Source organism: Salvelinus fontinalis, chromosome 2 (genome assembly GCF_029448725.1).
Source record: "Salvelinus fontinalis isolate EN_2023a chromosome 2, ASM2944872v1, whole genome shotgun sequence".
NCBI lineage: Eukaryota > Metazoa > Chordata > Actinopteri > Salmoniformes > Salmonidae > Salvelinus > Salvelinus fontinalis.
This window is the reverse complement of record NC_074666.1, coordinates 44004745-44028125: the sequence shown is the minus strand read 5'-3', so window position 1 is coordinate 44028125 and position 23381 is coordinate 44004745. Positions and strand designations below refer to the sequence as shown.

The following is a 23381-nucleotide window of genomic DNA, read 5'->3' as shown; positions in this document are numbered from 1 at the left end:
TCAATGGGGGTCAGGCGAACGCCGAAAGAGGGGAGAGGGAAACATTCTCACCTTTCAGAGTCGTGCTAAACAGCTTGTGGTATTTGAGTCACGGTTGTCAACTGTTGACTGACTGCAAGGTCAGATTATTTTCTTACACACTAACCAATAACTGACGTGCTTTGCTTTGACACTTACTTCAGCTGCCGCACGCTAATGCTTGAGTCACAAAGTGTCTGGTGTTCTGGCAGGTGAGGTGAGATCGGGGGTAGTATAGGCCTTAAGATTAGACATTTAGAGGGGAATTTTTACTTTGTCCCTTAGGGCAACTGAGTTATTGGCAAATGTACAACAAACTCCTCTCTGATACATTGAAGGGTGTTTTGTGAGTACCCCGATTACTCCTTTAACTTGGGGATCTGTCTTAATTTAGCAGTTTCCTGGGAACAAGGTGAGCTGTAACGATTTGGTCAGGAGCTGGAGCTGGAGGTCACTCCGGTTCCCCCATCCTCTTTCCCTTCCACACCCCAACTGTTATAATAGCGGATTAAGGGACTGTTACAGCGATCTAGCTGTAGCAACAGAAAACAGTGACCGAGTGCATTCGCCATTGGAATCCTCATTCAACATGAAGGCAGCATCCATCATTCCCATATGCTCGTTATTATCCCGCTCTCACTGCCGACCTAAAACATCAATCTTAATTGGATATTAGCGTGACCGCTTGCGACGCTCGCCCCCATAAACCATAGATCATTGCCACACACAAAAGCAACAAACAGACGATGAGAGAAAATAATTGGCCAGCATTATCCCCTCTCAGCGTCGATGGATCGCTTGCTCTGTGTTGAGGGAGGAAGGGTAGGCCAGAGAGATTTGGCCTAACATTAATTGTCTAATGGCACACATTCAATCAAATGTGTTTCAAGCAAGTGTTTGGTACAATGTGGTTGCGCTGGTATACTGCAAGCTGTAATAGAGTATGTGCTGCTACATCGTCAGAAAATAATCAACTGAATGATAATTTATGTTTGTGCTCAGTGGGATCTGGCTCTGTAATAATAATGCTTGTAAATGTATTACATTTACACACACACACACACACACACACACACACACACACACACACACACACACACACACACACACACACACACACACACACACACACACACACACACACACACACACACACACACACACAGTAACATGACACATTGCATGTTGTTCCTCACAAGTTATTCTTATTTTGTTTGGATAAATATCAAAACAAGCTTATCCGTGATGCAAGTTGCAATCCTGGAGCCTTAGAAACCAACTTGCATCATCCTCCCTATTACACTCAACTGTGCCCCCCATTGGAATGGTGTCAAACAGCTGATGCCGTAAGTAATACAAAACAGAAATACCCATAATGACCATATCTTTGTCCATTTGGATGAATGAAAAAAAGTCTTCTATCTCCTCCTCTCCTGTAGCGCACTGAGACTCCCCACCTGGTGTTTCGGAGAAGACACTCCTAATGATCCATCTTTTATAATTGGATTTTCACAGGTGCACTTGTCCACGGTTGATGTTGCATTAGTTATTCACCCACTTAACTCCAAAAGAGACCCATTATGTCAAAAAGCCTCCAGGCAACCTGTTTCACTTTTTGTCTTCCATGAAACGAATGATGTTATTTGCTGTGCTGCCCTGATATGTGTTCCTTCATAGCTGTGTGACTGGCATCCAATGCTGTGACTGGCATCTGGATGAGCTCAGCTTGCTTTGCCGTCTTCAGCGTTGTGTATTGCGATCCATGTTCCGCAGACCCAGTTGGAATGGAAGACGAAAATGTCATGAATTTCTATCTTTGCTCTCTTTCTTTCTTTTGCTCGATCTGCCTCAGCAGTGCACAATGTCAGTCTTTCAGGGGTTGTAATTCTGCATGGTTTTGTTCCTTCCTGACACTTAATTGATCAATTAGTGCAACTGTTGGACCAGAGAGTGCCCAAAACTGGTTTCCAAAGTCCATATCAGTCGCTTATTTAGATGTCTAGAGCAAAAACCAGCAAACCCCGCGACTGTCAAGAACGCTTTAGACATGACCTTTCTTTGTTGTTGTTTTTTATTGACTCTAACCTCCCTGTGAGAAGGGGAAGGACCGTGTGTGTTTGAGAAAGGAAGGATAACTTATACTTTTTTCTTATTGCTCAGATTAAATTCAGTCCTAGAAAGAAGGAGAATACACAATAAATACATATTTGCACATATGATCTGTGTAGATATATCGGTAAAAGAAGGGGGGGGTATTTGATTTGATTTAACCTTTTTTTAACCTTTTTTAACCAAACAAGTCAATTGAGAAACAATTCTCATGTTCAATAACAACCTGGCCAAGAGGCATAACTTTGCAAAAGTGAACAGGACAAAACAAAATTACACAAAAAAATGAAATAAAATACACTATGTAGGCCTACGGAGGAAAGGTACAAATTCATCAAATATACAAAAATGAGAAATATTTACAGTAGGTTAGAGCAGAGAAGTCCAAAGCAACACAGCAGATTTAATGATCAGCAGGTAGATTGATCACATAACATGCTCAGTTAATATGTTTTTGAAGGAGTGTGGTGGGGTGAATGTGTTAAATTTGGTTGACAACATGGGATCAAAAGTTACTTTGATTAAAGCAGAATTTTGAATGCAAAGGTTATAGTTAATTCCTCTTTCCCTCTAGTCTTAGAAATCCCAGACCTAGGGCAAAAGTACTCTTCAGACAGATATCTCTCCATAAAGGTGGATAGAATACAATTTTTTGCAAATTTTGACGGCAATAGGAAATATAACCAATTTTTATTGCGTCCCTTCTGACTTTGTTGAAGACCGAATGCAGCCCCCGGGGCAGAATTAGTTTGACACCCTTGCCTTAACCTGTCACCATTTGTAAGGTTGTTACATGTGTTGCCCAGAAAAGGGAATGATTTCACTGTAGTCCCAAGTAGATGGTTTGTAGATGTTCAATAACTGTCAACTACATTTCAACTAACTACTGACCTTAACCCTTATCCTAACCCTAAACTTAACCCCTAGCCCTAACCCTTACCTTAATTAATCTGATGCTTATTCTAAACCAAACCCTAACTGTAACCTTAGCAAGCAGTTGTTATCAACAGATAGTATGACCATCTTTAAATAATCTTGTTACGAATCCCGCCGAGGATGGTGCCTCTTCCCGTTCGGGCGGCGCTCGGCGGTCGTCGTCTCCGGTCTACAAGCTGCCACCGATCCCCTTTTCTGTTTTCATTTAGGGTTGTCTAATTGGTATCACCTGTTTTGTGTTTAGGGTAGGGTGTTATTTAAACTCAGATGGCCCGCCGACTTTTGTGCGGGCTTGTTATTCTGTTTGTTGTGGTGGTGTTATTGTATAGTGGATTCGGTCCTATTTATGTTGGACAGTATTTTTGACGCGCCCGTTGTTGTGTGGCGTAGCCGCTTCAGAGATTATTTCTGGGTGAAATAATACATTTCCACTTGCTCATTATTACCCTGCACTCTGCACCTGACTCCTTCATTTCACCATCGGAATTGTGACGAATCTACTGTATATGGGACGATCCAAATAAAGTGTGACCATATTTTTGTCCACCTCACTTTCAATAGACTGTGTGCTTTGATTTTATTGTTAGACTGATAACTATTACATTATTTGACTTTTCACATGTTGGCCACATTTGATCTTTTACTTAGATCTGCCATATATATATATACACCACCGTTCAAAAGTTTTTTTTTTTTAGAAATGTCCTTGTTTTTTTAAAGAAAATACATTGTTAATATTGTAAATGACTATTGCACCTGGAAACGGCAGATGTTTTATGGAATATCCACAAAGGCGTACAGAGGCCCATTATCAGCAACCATCACTCCTGTGTTCCAATGCCACATTGTGTTAGCTAATCCAAGTTAATAATTTTAAAAGGCTAATTGATCATTAGAAAACCCTTTTGAAATTATGTTAGCACAGCTGAAAACTGTTGTGCTCATTAAAGAAGCAATAAAACTGTAATTTTTTAGACTAGTTGAGTATCTAGACCATGAGCATTTGTGGGTTTGATTACAGGCTCAAAAGGGCAAGAAACAAAGAACTTTCTTCTGAAACTCATCAGTCTATTCTTGTTCTGAGAAATTAAGGTTATTTCATGCGAGAATTGCCAAGAAACTGAAGATCTCATACAACGCTGTGTACTACTCCCTTCACAGAACAGCACAAACTGTCTCTAACCAGAATAGAAAGAGGAGTGGGAGGCCCCGGTGCACAACTGAACAAGAGGACATGTACATTAGAGTGTCTAGTTTGAGAAATAGACGCCTCACAAGTCCTCAACTGGCAGCTTCATTAAATAGTACCCACAAAACACCAGTCTCAACGTCAACAGTGAAGAGGCGACTCCGGGATGCTGGCCTTCTGGGTAGAGTTGCAAAGAAAAAGCAATATCTCTGTCCAGTGTCTGTGTTCTTTTGCCCATCTTAATCTTTTATTTTTATTGGCCAGCCTGAGATATGGCTTTTTCTTTGCAACTCTGCCAAGAAGGTCGCCTCTTCACTGTTGACGTTGGTGTTTTGTGGGTACTCTTCAAAACAAGGACATTTCTAAGTAGACCCCAAACTTTTGAACGGTAGTGTATATATATATATATATATATATATATATATATATATATATATATATATATATATATATATATATATATAAGCGCTATACAAATGTTCTTATTATTATGTATACCAAGGCATTGTTGAATACTTGTTTCTGATTGGCTTGAAGGGCATTCTATAGCATGCATTATTTTCCTTCATACAACAGGTGGGTCTCATCCTGAATGCTGATTCATTCAGCCGGTGTCTATTTCACAAGTTACCGCCGGTTACATTTATGACATTGAAATAGCTATTTACTCTGTTCCATCTCACTGTGCAATCCACTGTCTCATCAACCCTGCCAAGAAATGTATAAACTTGATCTTCACTATAAAAAGCATACAGACATTATCTCCCATTTCTTTTAGACTAGCCTTTGGTTTTCAACAGCAGAGATATGTATAAACCTTGCTGTCTGAACGAGACAGACATCAAATTGAGCTGGTTGTTCATAGCAACATACACATCTTTTTTAAGTTGACTGGCTGAATTGATACTTTGTTGCGAAAACTAAAATGGATGAGTGGAACATGACTATGGATGAATGGGGAAAAGAGATGGCAATAATACCCAGACATGAGATTTGGGGTATACTGAATTGAATGACCTAGAGAAAACCCACAACAACAAAAAAGACAACTAAGAATGCAAACTGGGTTGTGTGGTGCTTCGAGGGCTGGCTAGCAGAGAATAAAAAAGTTGTTGACTTCAAAACTGTCACAAAGTTGAACATCCTTCTCCGACAGTTTATGGAAATGAACGACATGGGAAGGGGGAGCAGTACAGCATAAGTAGCTACATGGCACTCCGGAGTAGGCTCAACCGGTTTCTAAATGACCGACCCATTGGTCGCAGCTGGTGCCTTATGAAGGCACCAGCTGCGACCACCACCACAGCTAAGGTGGCAAGGAAAAGATATCACAAACAGCCACCCTCCCATCACCGATAAGGACATGGCCCAGCTCCAAAACTCACAATCTCTGAATCCCGGTACACCAAGTGGTCTGGTCCAGAAAGTGTGGTTCGACCTCCAGTTACATCTGGGTCGAAGAAGAAAAGAGGGGAACAGACAACAAAAGCCAACCTCATTCCTCGTAAAAACAGACGAGAACGGTCTAAGGTATGTTGTTCATAGCCAGTTTGTATTATTTCTAAGTTGCACTCGTAATTAGGCTACTGGAAAACAATATTATAACAACGCATTCTCTCTCTCAGATACGCCACTCTCGCATATAACGAGGCCACAAAGAATCATCTAGACCCAAGGGAGAGGGGCAGGGAGTCCAAGAGGGGGTTCATGTTTCGAGCAGCCAGGGAACCCACTATGCCCGGTGGCATCACTGGAGAAATATCTATCAAAATGCCCGGAGAACACCGTTGCATTTTATCTCCACCCAAGGAGAGGAGAGTGTATCGGATATTTCAGACCAATGGAATTCCAGGGGAATGTACAGATAAATGTGACATACAATAAGTACCTAAAGCTATGTCAGCTGTGGTGGATAACAGAGTGAATGTGCGGTTTCATTTACTAAAATCAGCTCATATGAATGTCATGGATTGTCTTTCTTTGTCTGAACAGTGTCCTGAAAAGAGAGCACATTTTCTCTGCCAGGCAAAGCTGTGCATCATAAGCTCATTGTTATGGATGTATGCAAATGCATCGAACCAGAAAACAGCTTAAACAAATGCAAATGCAGCTACTTTGCTGTTATTCTGGCTGCACCTTTTGATGTGACTGTAAGTTAGCCGTAGTTGGCTAGCTAGCAAGCAAGGGATAAGAACGTTGCCAGCCAGTACGGCAATGAAACATTTAGAACTAACGACTGGGTCGCCTCTATAGATACAGAACAAAAAAACTGAACGACTGGGTCACATCCATAGATGCAGATCAAAAAGCGTGTCTAGCCTAGGGTTGCCAACTGTCCCGTATTAGCCGTGATGTCCCTTATATTGCGCTAAATTGGTTTGTCCCATATGGGACCTCCCTTGTCCCATATATACACCCAATCACAGTATAGCGTAAACGCGCCATTTCCTGCAAAGTAATTTATGTTGTTGTTCAGTCAGTTTGGCATATCAAGGAAATATGGATAAACCTCTAAAAAATAAAAGACTGTGCAGCTACAACAAACAATGTAAAGCAAAAAAGACATGGGTAAGCCCATCAGTGGTGACTCGACGAAAGCTTTCTGTACTTTATGCCGTCGGGAATTCTCAATTGGCCATGTAGGGGAGAATGACCTAACTCAGGGAGCATCCACAGAAATGCACAAGAAGGCCACGCTAGCTAAAGGTGCAAGCAATATCGGTGCATTTTTCGTGACGTCTACTGCGGAAACTGACAAAATTGGAAAACACTACTTTGTTTACCAGTTATTGAGTAGTGCCAACAATCACATTCTGAAAGCTAATTGCCAAGCTCATGGTTCATAATGCCTGGAAGCTCGCCTGCGATCAGCTGTCAGTGGATATTGAGACAATTGTTTTAAAGATCTACAGCCACTTCTCAGTATCTGCTTCCCGAAGAGAGGAACTGCGTGCATTTTTTTGCCTTTGTTGACATTGAGTGGCGTGAAATTCTGCGACATGTTTGTACATGATGGCTCTCTCTTCATCCAGCTGTCGATCGTCTCCTGCAAAGCTGGCCAGCTCTTACTTCATACTTCAGGTCCCTTGGGGAGACCTGTCCTGTGGCACTGAAGAGTATTTTTGAGTATGAAGAAAAAACGGAAGCTGCTGATATCTGTGCCTTTTCCACAACGTGGGGTGTGTTTTTGACCAACTCGTAAAAAGCTGGAGGAAACAACGCTCTGCATCACAGATGTTTACGAGGAAGTCCAAAAGTTCAAAAGGAAGATGCTTCAGCGGAAACAGGACAGCTTTTTGGGATACCAGACCAAGCAGCTGATGGACACACAATTGTCAGCACAAAGGTCCAAGCAGCAACAGGACTTTGTGAAGTTCTATGACACTGTCATTACATACATTGACAAGTGGTTTGATTTCTCACCAAAAAATGTAATGGTGAAACTGAAACCGATCGGCTTCTATGAGGAGCTCTCCTTCACTGACCTGGAGCAGGTGGGGTTGCCCTCAAAATGACAGAGTGTCAATATGGACCAAGTCTATGAAGAGTTTTGTGCTAGCAGGGAGGAAATACAGAAAGCCAGACAGGATACCAGAAAATCAACCAGTGAGAAGTGGGTGGCAGTGTTCCAAAACCTAGGGAAAGCCAACTTGATCAACATGTTCAGGAGTGTCTCATTTGTCCTCAGGGTGCCTGGCTCTGCCTTTGTAGAGAGGATTTTCTCTCTGATGACCATTAAATGGTCAGACTCAAGAAACAGAGCTGATCAAAAATGAACTTCAAATATCAGTGAACTGTGATTTGTCATGCAATGACTTCTCTCTGACTATGCAAAAGGACAAAGGACTGCTTGAATCAGTCAAGAGCAGCAAAAAAATAGTAGACTTGGTGAGGGACTCATGCTCCTCTTTTCCACTTATGCATTTCAAATGTTATTTTTTTTTGCCGTAAAGGTCCAAATTGTGATTTCTTTGATCATTTATTTTGAGGTTTATTCACATAAGTTTACAAAATGATACAGTTTTAGTAAAGCCATAGACTAAATTGAATATACAAATGTTTTGCCTTTCCAATTGAATAGGAATATGAACACTGTTTATATATAGCTACAGTAGTTGCCGTGGTAACCAAACAAACGGACTTGCTAGTTGAGCTTACTAAAGCATCATTCTTGCTATAGCTTGTGGCACTGTTGTTGTTCGTCTAGGGCAGGGGTGTCAAAGTCAAATGGACGGAGGGCCAAATAAAAAATTTAGCTACAAGCCGAGGGCCGGACTGTTCGAATGTTCATTGAAAAAATTTTAAATGACGCATATAGTCTAGTGAACCTAATTGAACCTACTGAAAACCTAACAAATATATTCCAATATGATCAGATAAATAAAGCAATATTTTCTTATGGCTCTGTCAGTAATCTTTAATTTTCAACAGACACAAAAGACAAATTTCCTTTATATAAAAATCCCCATAACATGAACATTAAATGAAAGAAACCGGTATTCAAGGCACCATCAGTAGCCTATATTTTCTATTTTAGCAAAAGTGGGCTAAATTTACTTCAAAGAAAAAAACAATAATAGCAATTTTCTATCATCCACTCAACTGAAATATTTTTAAAATATAATTGGATTGAAATACAATAAAATAAAGTGCAAAAATCTATTAATCAAAAACAACACTTTGTTTAAGGAGAAGTAACATGCAGTGAAAACAAATATTAAACTTTAACTTTTAAACTTGAACTGAGTAAAAACTCTAAATATGTGATTGCACAGTAATGTTCACTTGTTTGAGGTTGAGGGTGATACTTGGTGGTGTCCCATCTTTTCCACAAGTTCATCAATGTTCGGGGTAAGGCTCTGAGCTGAGGAAATCCTCAGAATTGAGTGGAGGTGTTCAGCAGTAAGTCGACTTCTGTGTGATGTTTTGTTCAGGTTCATCAAAGAAAACAGTTGTTCACACAGGTATGTGCTGCCAAACATAGACAACGTTTGAGCAGCCTGGATGCGCAGCTGGGGCATTGTGTCGGGGAGGAAACGGGCGAACTCCGCAGCACCCACTGCCGCATATTTTGCCCTCAGTGCATCATTGCATTGGAGGTCAATCAACTCCATTTGGAGGTTTGGTGGTGAGCTTTCCACGTCAACAGCAAATGGGTTACCGAGCAGTTCCAACCTGCTTTTTTGTGCTTCAAAGTCAGCAAATCGGCGTCGAAAGTCAGCGGCAAGCATACCTATTTTATCAGCCAACTGTGCGCTCGGGAACGCACTGGTAGAGAGCTTCTCTTTCATGGTCTGGCAGCTGGGAAAGTGGCTCAAATTTTCTTTCCGCATCTGCGTCTCCCACAGAGTCAGTTTGGTTTTAAATGCCTTCACTGTACTGTACATATCAGAGATGACATGATCCCGACCCTGCAGCTGCAAGTTCATTGCATTCAGATGACTCGTAATGTCACACAGAAAAGCCATTTCACACAGAAACATTTCGTCTCGGAGTTGTGTTGTGTCTTTCCCTTTGCTGTCCAAGAACAGACAAATCTCCTCACGAAGCTCGAAACATCTTTGAAGCACCTTTCCCTGGCTTAGCCATCGCACCTCTGTGTGATAAGGCAAATCACCATGCTCCGTTTCTAACTCCGTCAGAAATGCCTTGAACTGGCGGTGATTCAAACCTTTGGCTCTGATAAAGTTAACTGTGCGCGTGATGATGCTCATTACATGCTCCATTTTCAAGGCTTTACCGCACAACGCTTCCTGGTGTATGATACAATGATAAGCTGTCAGCTCACCTGTCGCGTTTTCCTCTTGCATCTTTTCCCGTATCTTCGCCACCAGTCCGCTCCTGTGTCCACACATCGCAGGTGCTCCGTCGGTTGTCAAACCCACGAGTTTTTCCCAAGGCAGCTCCATCTCATTTACACATCTTGACACCTCTTCATACAAATCATGCCCCGTAGTTGTGCCATGCATAGGACGTAAAGCCAAAAGCTTAGGCTGGAGTCCACTCCGCGGATGAAAATTGACAACTGGGCAATGTCAGAAATGTCGGTGCTCTCATCCACAGCCAAGGAATATGCAATGAAATCTTTTCCCTTTTTCACAAGCTGCTCTTTTAGATTGATGGACAACTGGTCTACTCTCTCGGCAATGGTGTTTCTGCTCAGACTCACATTTAAAAAGAGTTGCCTTTTTTCTGGGCAAACTTCGTCACAAACTTTAATCATGCAGTTTTTGATGAAATCCCCCTCCGTAAATGGCCGGGCTGATTTAGCGATCTCTTCTGCCAAAATAAAACTGGCCTTGACAGCAGCCTGGCCTTGTGATTTGGCTTTTTTGAACAGAGCCTGTCGAGATTTGAGGCCTCGTTTTAATTCCTCTGCCTTTTGTAGCCTTTGTTCCATGTCCATATTCTTGTTTTTGTCCGCGTGTTTCGTTTCATAATGTCGTCTCAGATTATACTCTTTCAGTACCGCCACACTTTCTCCACACAGAAGACACACAGGTTTTCCAGCTACCTCCGTGAACATATACTCCGACTCCCACCTTGTTTGAAACCCCCGGTTCTCAGTGTCCACCTTCCGTTTTGCCATTTTTGATGGGTATCTGAAAGTTAATTTTACTGTGATGCTGACGACTGCTGTGCCAATAAATATTGAAATGAAGCAGCCTACTGCTCGGTGCGTCACCGTTGCATTGTGGGAAATGTAGTATTGGTGCGTGTAAAAGATCTGCGGGCTGCCGGCTTGCTGCGGTCTGCGGGCCGGTTCTAATAATAAATCAAGATCATCCCAGGGGCCGTAAAAAACCTTCTCGCGGGCCGGATGTGGCCCGCGGGCCTTGACTCTGACATATGTGGTCTAGGGCATGCAAACCGTGCAAATATAACCTCCAAACACCGGCTTCGAGGGCATTGTCACTTTTATACAATGGGTTACCAACATATTCAAAATAATGATTGACATATTTTCATAAAAAATGTTAGTTTGATGAATTTATTCATACTATTTTATCCTTCCACAAGATATAGTCCCGACACAAATCTAGGGTTGCTATTAGAGTTGACAACTTTCTCACCACCAAATAAGGGACAAAAGGTGGCGTGCCAGTGCATGGCGCCACGGCGGTGTGGGCATGGTGTTGTGTGAATAAACTTGCTAGCTACTTCAGTGGATGTTTCTAGCGGCAAATGTGCTAAATTATAACCATGGTATAAAAGGGAAAATCAACTCCGGGCTCTACGCATTCTCTGGAAAATAATGCAATTCTGTGGAAGGTCAGTTGCACTCCGCTAGCGCTTCGTGGAACACATCTTCCACGTTTTTCATTGTTTTCTATTGAACACATAGCCCCTCGTTGATTATCTCTTACATGTACCTAAGTGCATAATGGTAAAGATAGCAGAGTGTACAGCATTCAGAAAATATTCAGATCCCTTGACTTTTTCCATATTTTGTTAAGTTACAGCCTTATTCTAAAATTGATTTGTTTTTTCCCCTCATCAGTCTACACACAATACCCCATATTATGGGGCACATAATCACAAAGATTATTTATAATTTTTTTAAACATTTTTGCAAATGAATAAAAAAATATTCAATCACATTTACATAAGTATTCAGACCCTTTACTCAATACTTTGTTGAATATCCTTTTTCAGCAATTACAGCCGCAAGTCTTCTTGGGTATGACGCTACAAGCTTGACACACCTATGCTCAGGGAGTTTCGCCCATTATTCTCTGCAGATCCTCTCAAGCTCTGCCAGGCTGGATGGGGAGCGTCGCTGTACAGCTATTTTCAGGTCTGTCCAGAGATGCTTGATCGGGTTCAAGTCTGGGCTCTGGACTGGCCACTCAAGGACATTCAGAGAATTGTCCAGAAGCCATTCCTGCATTGTCTTGGCTGTATGCTTAGGGTCATTTTCTTATTGGAAGGTGAACCTTCGCCCCAGTCTGAGGCAGGTTTTCATCAAGGATCTCTCTGTACTTTTCTCCGTTCATCTTTCCCTCGATCCTGACAGGTCTGCGAGTCCCTGCCGCTGAAAAACATCCCCACAGCATGATGCTTCCACCACCATGCTTCACCGTAGGGATGGTGCCAGGTTTCCTCCAGACATGACGCTTGGCATTCAGGCCAAAGAGTTCAATCTTGGTTTCATCAGAACAGAGAATCTTGTTTCTCATGGTCCCATTGCCACAGAGGAACTCTGGAACTCTGACAGAGTGACCATCGGGTTCTTGGTTACCTCCCTGACCAAGGCCCTTCTCTCCCGATTGCTCAGTTTGGCCAGGCGGCCAGCTCTAGGAATAGTCTTGGTGGTTCCCTACTTCTTCCATTTAAGAATGATGGAGGCCACTGTGTTCTTGGGGACATTCAATGCTGCAGAAATGTTTTGGTACCCTTCCACAGATCTGTGCCTTGCCACAATCCTGTCTCGGAGCTCTACGGTCAATTTCTTCGACCTCATTGCTTGGCTTTTGCTCTGACAAGCACTGTCAACTGTGGGACCTTATGTATTGTTGCTTCATTCCTTCCTAGCATAAATAAATAAAATACAATTAGTTTATTAAAACAAAATACGTTTAGTTGTCTGTCATTCTAATGACATCCTTGAATAAAATAGGACTATAATTATATGCAGAAGGCTTTCACTTATTTTCTTCACCAAGATTGAATGGTTATGAGTCTAAATATATAACTGCTAGCCTACCGCCATCGCACGTTCGCTCTTCTTTCAAACTAGACGTGAGTTTTATTTGGCTGCTGTATTTAACATTCAGCTAAAAAAGAGCTTGCGTCCCTCTTCGAATAGTCTAACGTCCAGCAAGCTATTCTAGTCGAGTGTATCACCATGTGTATAGTGTAAAGGGATTGTTAACGTGCATAAATGATAAGGATGTTTATTATGCAGGGGTTTTCACTGTGCGGCCCATGGTGTGACAGTCACAAAGTGTCAGTACCAAAAGGCAATAAGGATCTTTAGGGATCATACTCCTGCGGCTATGGCTGCACAACTAACATATTGACATATTGGCTGAGTCCCAACTGACCCTGTGGGGCCTGGTCAAAAGTAATGCGCTATATAGGGAATGGGGTGCCATTTGTGACACAACCTATGACAGAGTCTCTGCAGGACATCTGACATTGCAGCGCAAAATGCCATCGCAGCACTCCTCCCTCCAAACCACATTGGGCAGTGACAATATGATACTTTATTCAACCCCTAAAATATCACTCCTGGTTTCCCAACCCTGGTATTTATCCATTCTTAACCCCACTGCCTATAAATGAGTGAATGTGGAATGTGCAAATTTTGGTTTTGAATCACAGTCAGGATTGGGTATAGGAAGATAACATTAATTGAATATAATTGTATGACAATAAATATATGTGTGGTGTGTAAGAGGAGAAAAAATCAAGTATAGAGTTCAAAAGTTTAAGCATTCAAAACGTCAGGGAAGACGAGCTCGACAAATGTTTCTACTTTTTAATTACAAAAGGTGCTCAGGTGCAGCAAATATTTCTGCGCAAATTGTTTACATTTGCACCTTTGCTTTTGCGACTAAGTCAAGCATTTTTTGGAGAGTGAGCGCATTTAATTACAGATGTAGGATCTTCATTTGAACACCCTGTTGCAGGAGAACTTTCCTGCAATGCAAAATCTAGTGAATTTGATGTTTAAGTGTCCCTATCAAACCCTACAAAAATGTCAATTCATTATAATCGTTCCTTATAATCCACATAATAATTCACATTTCCTGTTTCTTTTCCTGCTTGAGCAAACTGCCACAAATTAAGATCCTACTTCTGTAACTACTCACAGTTTTTCTATTTATGAGGCAATTAATTTACAATATGATTCACTAGTGGTAAGGAAAGGTTTCCACCTCATTAGTGATCCACCGAACATCAGAATGTGCTACAGCAGTTGGACAAGAAATGTTTCACTCTCACACGAGCTGTTTAACACAACAGTCATAAAAATAACTTTATTCATTACAATTGTATCTGACATAAAGCATATCAAATGTTACCTGTAGACGTTTAACAGATAGAACTTTACCTTTTGACAAATCACAAAATCTAACAAGTACAGTACATAGCATATCCATAAAGGACAAATAGGAAATCTGAGGTTGAAATTAAGTTGAGTCCCAACGACCCAAAAGCTCAGTCATACAAAATGACATTGCGACATACTGAACAAAAATATAAATGCAACATGTAAAGTGTAGTTCCCATGTTTTATGAGCTAAAATAAAATATCCCAGAAATGTTTCAGAGTCACAAACAAGCTTATTTCTCTCAAATGATATGCACATCCCTGTTAGTGAGCATTTCTACTTTGCCTAGATAATCCATCCACCTGACAGGTGTGGCATATCATGAAGCTGATTAAACAGCATGATTATTACACGAAGAAAGCCACTCCAAAATGCAATTTCATTACACAACACGTCACAGATGTCTCAAGTTTTGAAGGAGCATGTAATTGGCATGCTGACTGCAGGAATGCCCACCAGAGCTGTTGCCAGAGAATTAAATGCTATTTTCTCTACCATAAGCCGCCTCCAACATTGTTTTAGAGAATTTGGCAGTAATTCCAACCGGCCTTACAACTGCAGATCACGTGTAACCACTCCAGCCCAGGACCTCCACATCCGGCTTATTCACCTGCGGGAATTGTCTGAGACCAGCCACCCAGACAGCTGATGAAACTGAGGAGTTTTTCTGTCAGTAATAAAGCCCTTTTTTGGGGGGGAAACGAATTCTGATTAGCTGGGCCTGGCTTACCCATGGCTGCACACCTGCCCAGGCATTTGAAATACATAGATTAGGGCCTAAAAATGTATTTAAATTAACTGATTTCCTTATATGAACTGTAACTCAGTAAAATCATTGAAATTGTTGCATGTTGCGTTTATATTTTTGTTCAGTATATTTTTCTTTCATCCACATTGATTGGTGTCACATTGATGGTCCAGTCCATTGGTGATTCAGTCATTTTTACATGATGCAGTCTCCTTCAACTCATGGTACCCCTGGTGGTTTGGCTCTGTAAGGAGACAGAGAGGGGAGTTAGGAGTGGAAAAAAACACAAATTGTACCTGATCTCTTGCAGTATTTCCTAATAAAAGCCTCTTTTAGAAGTAATAGGCTGTCCGGTCATGGGAAAAACTCTAACACATAATAGTTATTTATATTAGGCCTACTGGCATAGTAGTTTGACAATTAAAATAAACCATTTTACCATTTTATTTTAACCATTTTACGTGTACAATTAATATTTGTGCAAAGCATTTCTGTATCAAAGCTACTGAGAACATATGGTATATTCTAATGTTCCCTAAGTGTGGATGGAAAAGTTTATATTAAACCTGCTATCTCAATTCAAGTCCATTATTACTTTTGCCTCATTTAATATTCAATAAGAGTATAGTGGCTATTCAATGAAAACTGCTTACACCACCAGCCGGTACTCAGTCAAAGTACTGGAGCAGACTATTTAATTTCAGCTTCATCTGCAGTCTTGCAGCGATTCCTCACTTTATAATTTTCTCAACTTGCAAAACGATATAGACGAACAAGACCACTAACAGAATACGTTTGAGAGTGTAGATAAGAGTTATGGGTACCCAGACTCATATTCTCCTCCACCAGTGGCCTGGACTCGGTGCAGTTGACAGCGTTTCCCCGGGCTGCTCCTAAGATGGTCATGATGTCCACCAGGTTGAGCTTCCCTTCCTCCTGCAGCTCCTCCACGTCCTCCTCCAACTCCTGCGCCATCTCGGCCCTCTCCTCGATCTCCTCCGCCGTCAGCATCCTCACATCCTTCATGCCATTCCCCTTCCCGATCTGCGGGGGCGCCAGCGAGCATATAGCCCTCAGCCTGCCATAAGACTGCAGGTGCACCACGTTAGCGCGCAGAAACAGTAAAAGAACGTTGAGGTCGTTGAGCGGGCAGCCCAGCTTGCGACCCCTGTTGAGGCCCAATGCGGGGAGAACCTCATACACCGACAATAGAGTCGTATCCCAGCAGAAGAGGCGGACCAAGCTGAACAGCACGATAGGCACCAGCAGGACATAGATAGCGCCGTTAGCCACGCTAATCACCTGGAAGACCAGTTGGCCGGTCATCTTGCACTGGACCAGCTCGGGAACCCAGTTTTGGTCACGCAGCAGGCCCGTGCGGACGAAGCAGCTGAACTCGTCCTGGAGGAAGGCGGACATGTGGAAATAGACGAGGTAGAGGCAGGCGGCCGACATGAAGGTGAGCAAGAGGAAGCCGCGAAGAAAGAGCATGCTGACCAGGAAGTAGGAGCTTTGCTTGCTCTGCATGTACCTCTCCAGCAGGGGGTACTCGAAGTAGCGCTTCCTCTTGGCCCTGAAAGAGACCATGAAGGAGATCGGGTTAGAGGACAGATGGCTCTAGCATGCTTTCATGTTATTGGCTCTGTTGTATGATAATGGAAGTTGTATGAGCATCTAAGGCATTTATAGTATTCAAGATTTAGTCAGTCACAGACTGTAGTTGAAGCTAAACTAGTGTCTTGTTTTCAGTTTCCATGGGAATGACAAACACCCGGGAATGTGATTGCTACTCAAACGTCTTCATAATCATTGTAGACATCAATCTAAAGGTGTGCTTCCCAGCAGGTAAAGTTTTGAATATATCATGACCACATCTTGTTCGTTTTGGGATTTTTCGGCTGTTCGGGCTCACAAAATCTGTTCTGGAGGCAAGCCAGAGACAAAGTCTATGCCCCTTTGTCAGTGATTGGTCAACAGTAGGGATTCTTCAATAAAGTCTTTGTTGTCATTCAACGAGAACTCTTTTTTGATTCACATTTTTTCATTGATAAATACTGGACCAAACATCTTAGTTAGATGTAAAATTGTGCGACTAAGATCTCCTTGGCAAAAACAGCAACATTTATGACAGACTTCTTGAGGCATCTTACATTAATTCTGACTATTTTAAGGATGTGTATACTGGCAACGGCTTCTCAAAATGGACAAATAGTACTATTACTGTTTTTTTCTCATTTTCAAGAAAATATATTTTAAAGGAGTATGCAAGCACACACCAAACCAGCCAAACTGAAGCATGCTAACACCTTAAGCCTGTTGACTTCCCCTCTTCCCCAGTCCAAACTCCTCCCTCTACCTGCCTCAACAAATCTCTGCCACACCCACTCTCACCTCTCAAGCTCGGCTTGGAAGGTGAGGGGGTTCTGGGTGTTCTGGCGCATCTCCAGGATGCTCTGAGCCAATCGTATGGAGCGGTTGTAGGACTTGTCCAGCTCATCGATGATGAAGAGCAGGTCAGAGCCCAGCGATGGCATCACGAGGAAACGCCAGATGAGGGCAGGCAGGTACATCATCATGGTCATAGCCAACAGAGAGTACGGGAAAATCTGCGAGGGAGGGAGGGAAGGTGAGAAAGAAACGAAGAGAAAGGGAATGGATCGGAGAGGTAGAGGGTAAGAAATGATGACAGAGAAAGGATAAAGAGTGAGAGAGAGTGAGATGAAGAGAAGAGAAGGAGAAAGGGAAAGAGCAGGAGGGAGAGAAGAAAAGTAATTTACAGACTACATTTTAAATGTTTAATGAGAAAGATTAATTACTTTTAATGGATGCTCTTTAATGTGACATTAAGGAAGCAAGAGGCACTTTCCATTAAAAAGTAATGATGGTTAGTGTACAAAGTAATGGTGCTCCCTATCTATCTCCATATCTACTCACAACCTAGCTTAATTTTGTTGTGGAAGAATGAGAGAAGGTGATACTCGCGACTGGTGACTTCCAGGCTCCATTGTCATGTTTGGATTGTTTCAAGAGTTCATAAAGAACTACACATTTTGATATGTTTCATTGTACTGTAAGTGCTATGGATTTATTGTTACAGGGAAGCAAACTGTGTTATTTTGTTCATCTGATGGCAGATTGTTTTAAGAGGAGCGCTCCTATCATTTAAATGGAGTTGGTCAAATTTGAATCTGGGTTTGTTCCTGTTGTCACGTTCCTGACCTGTTTTCTCTTGTTTTTGTATGTGTTTAGTTGGTCAGGGCGTGAGTTGGGGTGGGCATTCTATGTTATGTGTTTCTATGTTTAGGTTCATTGTCATTTAGCCTGATATGGTTCTCAATCAGGAACAGGTGTTTTACTTTTCCTCTGATTGAGAACCATATTAAGGTAGGTTGTTCACACTGTTTGTTGGTGGGTGGTTGTCTCCTGTGTTTGTGTCTGTGCACCACACGGGACTGTTTCGTTTGTTCGTTCGTTTGTGTAGTCTGTACCTGTTCATGCGTTCTTCGTGTTTATGTAAGTTCTCTAGTTCAGGTCTGTCTACATCGTTTATTTTGTTTTTGTAGTTTGTTGAAGTATTTTCGTGTTTCGTCATTACTTTAATAAATTCATTATGTCATATAACAACGCTGCGCTTTGGTCCAATCCCTACTCCTCCTCTTCGTCCGAATCTGAGAACTTGCTACCAAACTCCTGTGTGTATCACTTAATAAATGTATAATTTATTTCATGTACACTGTAATTGTACATGTCCTATTAATCCTATTAGGATTAGTTGAATTGAGTAAATGCATTCCTCGTTTTAAGGAGTAATTATTTGATTGACTATACACTTATAATTTAGTACATCTATTGGTAATTGTTATTTACACTATACACTACACATGATTGGGTACCGCCTTGACATCTCTGATCTGCTTGCCTCAATACATTAATGCTAGAACATTGGTTGCCAGGATTAGCTGTTTGTATCTAATCTCTTAAAAATGATATAACGGTGCAAGTTAGACACATGTTCATTGTAGTCATACTGAGAGGTGATGTAAAGCTTGCTATCTTGACTAGAGTCCTCCAGAAACGTACCTGTTGCCTTTATTCACATAATATTGGAGTCAGATTGATGAATGTAGTGTCTTATTATATTCAGCATCATTTCTACATATTGGTTGGATCATTTCCACACCCGTTACAAATGGTGACCCATCCAGTTGCATGGGAATTTCCATTAAACTACAATTTCCCACAATGAACACCTAAAACTGTGTACTGTGCTACATCAGAAACACACACACACACACACACCCTCACAAGCTTGTGACACAGCTCCTCATCAGCCGCTTCTGAACAGACTGCCCACCAAAATACACATCAAAATATACCAATGGACACAGCACATGGCTAACTCCATCATTATACCCATGAGCATGAGGTCCATGTCTTACTTGGACAGCCCAGTACTGATAGAACTGCTTAATACATATTTTGAAAGCCCATCTAAAAGTGCATGTCTGAGCTTTCAAAGGAGTTGTTAATGTCCTCAGTAACAGAAACCTCAGGTTGTTAATGTCTTGTCAAAGTTTAACAGTGTTATGTCTGGAGAAATCTTTAAATGTCCCTTTTAAAAAGACATTCGGTTTCTCTCTTAAGAATGTATTGTCGGTGCATATGAATTGGGAATTGGGCATATGAATGCATGAATTGGGAATCTTCCAACAACATTGCCAAATACAGGTACAGCCCACAAAATCCCTCCAGTATACCATTGACTCTTCACCCACTTATTTTACACTGATGTCATTTATCACCTGACAAAGAGCAACTATTTACAGTAGTTTTATGACCTTTTTTGTCCAATTCCTGTGCCACATTAAGGTGTGTGCAATTGTCTCTCGTTCCAGCATGACAGAACACAGCAGGCCATACCTTGTGCACCCAGAGGGATCGCTCCTCGAAGTTTCCATCTGTGTCAAACTCATGGTGCATAAGGGAGTCCCAGCAGTACGTGTCCACATAGGCTGCCTGCCTGGCTGTGAAGTTGTTAGGTGGGAAACAGCTGATCTGTGGGCCTAGAGGAAAAACAAATATAGATTGGAACTATTTTGAGCTCAACAATTGCACTGGTCCAGTTTGTAAAAGTATTACAGTGACATAAAGATGCATGTGCACACACACAACATACGTGCATGCATAGGCATAAACACACACCACAGAGAGAGAGAGAGAGAGAGAGAGAGAGAGAGAGAGAGAGAGAGAGAGAGAGAGAGAGAGAGAGAGAGAGAGAGAGAGTTTCCATAATGTGCCTTAAAGCTTTTCAGAAGGTTCCCTTTTCCAGAAGCAGAAAGGTTAGCCCTAACAAATCTAAATCATATGCTTCTAAATGGAAACTTGCGTTTTTAAACAGGGTGGTGTTAACCTCCTAATGTGTGGGTCCTTTTCAGAACAAGCCCTGCCCGTTCCACCATACAGATGGCTTAACCACAGAGCCAAGGGTCCACACCCTTCCGTTCAGCCCATCTCCTCTACAGCAGTGCTGGGAGAGCAGGGCAGGGCGACAGGCAAAGGGCCACTTCAGAGAAAACTCTGAGAATAACACAGGACACCCTATTTTTATACACAGACTCCAAATCTCCACATCTGTGAGAGTCTTCTAAAATAAGTACACCCAACCATTCAGTTGCTGACTGGGCATGCAGTAGGCTTGAGCCGCACCACCAGTGTTATGGTATTACAGATAACTGTACATGGATGGGTTACATGTTACATGATGTGCGTGCGTGCGTTTGTGTGTGTGTGTGTGTGTACGTGACATTGAGATAGCTGGGGACATGCTGTATCCAAAATGGACTATGTACTACAAGACCGTCAGGTTACAAGGGAACACAGACAGCAACAAAGCATGTTCCTTCTACCAATGGGCGACAGTTTGACAAAGAACCCCTATTGCCATCCCTATCTTGCTTGTTACCCATTGTACAACAAGGGATCCTTCTCACCCAGCTATTTGTAGCTGTGGGCAGAATTATTGGCTGCTGCAGCAGGTGCACGCAACAGAGACAACGGAGACACCACCAACCAGACAAAAGAGGAAGCAGACAACAAACCAAGCTAGATAAGGAGGACCAAGAGCCATCAACCGTTCCTAGACTGTCCCTCATTTTGCAACATCTCCCAGTTAATTAGCATAGAATTTAATTTGACTTCGATAGAGAACTGCAAAAGGAGTAGGTTGCCAGTAATTATCAAGCAACACGGCACCTGCGAACACTGCTCTCAGTCATCCTCCTCCCAATTAACCTCTGTAACGGCTGATTATAGTCCATCTCGACGGGAAGACGATCGTTAGCTCAATGTCAATGAAACAAGGAAATATACTTGCCTGTATGTACCCTGTTCTGTGTGCCACTATCACACACATGGTTGTGTTAGTGTTATTGTTGCAGTTGACCACGGTTGGGGTCCAGTACATGTCAACTCAAGTCAGAAAACAAATGGAAATGATATGAATAAATTGAAAGAGACCTTATAATTCATGAAAACGTTACAATTAACCTTTTGAATAGTTGATAGAATTGTCTCCTTAACCCTTAAACTACAACCAGGACCGTTATAACATCCAGTGCCCCCATGTACCCTCCATTCACAAAAGTGCTGTGCAAACAATGGTTTGTGCCTGAATCTGAATCACTAACTCCCTTGCCTAAACACAGATTCTCACTCCCGTACAGTAAAGGGAAAGAGGCAAATGAGAAGAGACTAGAGAGAGAAATGTGAGACAGAAAAAGAAAATGGAGGAATATTGACCCAATGATACAGCGGACAAAAGAGGCATGAGAAAAATCCAAAAATAAACACAGAAAGGGAAAGAGAGGGAAGGAAATAATAGCAGAGAATGTAACAAATGTGATTTGCAGCGAAACAAGAACTAAAAGAGAGCGAGAGAGACGGAGAGACAGACAGAGACAGACAGAGAGAGACAGACTGACCGATGGAGATTTCGCGAGCGAAGGCCATGGACACCAGCAGCAAGGGCAGCCCCACGGACACAAACTTGATGACCCTGTCGAGCGGCAGCTCCAGCTCCAGGTGACCGATATGGTTGCCCCCGGCGCCGTCCCGGAGCAAGGCGTCCGACAGCATGGCCTGCGCGGCTGCATTAGCGATGGACATCTTGACACCTAGTGATCTACAGGGAAATGTTGGATTTACTCCCAACTGAGCCCACTGAGACCTGGGAGAACTGAGTTTTACACTAGTAGAGAAAGTTTTTCGTTGTTGCATGGACCAGATTAAATCCAAACTGGCAAGCGGAGTCCACTGAGACTTTATAGCACTGAGCCCTAGTAGAGCATGAAGGATTTTAGCCTGGGGCGGGGTCCCGTCCCAACTGGCAACCAGGAGTTTCTGGGTTAGCTAGGGGAAATACATTTGTCCTACCCTGTAGAGTATTAGAATGTACTTTGTATTCAGTTGTTTCTTTTTTCTATTGATACAGATTTCAGATTTACTATGTCATCGTATTAAACCACTAGTATTATAGTCTTGATATCCAATCTGAGAAATAGACTGTTTAAATTTAACTAGGCAAGCCAGTTAAGAACAAATTCTTATTTACAATGTCGGCCTACACCGGCCAAACCCGGACGACGCTGGGCCAATTGTGCGCCGCCCTATGGGACTCCCAATCACAGTCGGTTGTGAGACAGCCTGGATTCAAACCAGGGTGTCTGTAGTGACGCCTCTAGCACTGAGATGCAGTGCCTGAGACCGCTGCGCCACTCGGGAGCCCCAAATAAAACTGGTATTCAATGTGTGAAGTAATCATCAAAACAGTATGCAAAACTATGTCAAAGGATGAGAAGAGAAAATAGTTTCTCAGATATTTTTCTTCAATTGACAATACCGTAAATACCAAACAAGCATCAAAGTACTTTAAACCCTTGGTATAAGTACCACTTATTCTACACATCTCTATCTCCCTAAATGTCAACAGCCTTTCAATCATTTCCATTACACATCTTCTACAATACAATGATAAACAGCTTCCATGTTACCTTCAATCCGCTTGCTCTTTCCAGTGACCAGTGACTGCAGGATGGAAATCCAGTAAGGAAATGCAGTGAGACAACTGAGCCAAACGCCTCTCTGAAGACCAGAGCTGTGTTGGCGAGGCCCTTAAGTTGTCCGTGAGGGCCCTGCTATATGACAGGCTGGGACTGGGCTGGACTGGGCCTGGGTCCTGGGTCTATGGATCTAATTACTGCTGCTGTATGTTAGTGCCCAGATGGCAGTGGTGTCTCCGCAACTCCACAGACCTACAGTCCTG

General features: G+C 42.3%; 1 protein-coding gene across 1 annotated transcript in view; it reads right to left on the bottom strand.

Annotated features, from left to right (window-relative positions):
• Window positions 1-14254: 14254 nt before the first annotated feature.
• LOC129867093 (uncharacterized) overlaps window positions 14255-23381 on the bottom strand; it is a 103128-nt gene continuing 94001 nt past the window's right edge. Inside the window, exons 14-18 of the mRNA XM_055940262.1 lie at window positions 22042-22468; window positions 19982-20124; window positions 17453-17667; window positions 15886-16634; window positions 14255-15305 (exon numbers count right to left, since the gene is read on the bottom strand). Coding sequence (XP_055796237.1) covers window positions 15247-15305; window positions 15886-16634; window positions 17453-17667; window positions 19982-20124; window positions 22042-22468 — 1593 coding nt within the window. The 3' untranslated portion in view covers window positions 14255-15246. The remainder of the gene's footprint in view (window positions 15306-15885; window positions 16635-17452; window positions 17668-19981; window positions 20125-22041; window positions 22469-23381) is intronic.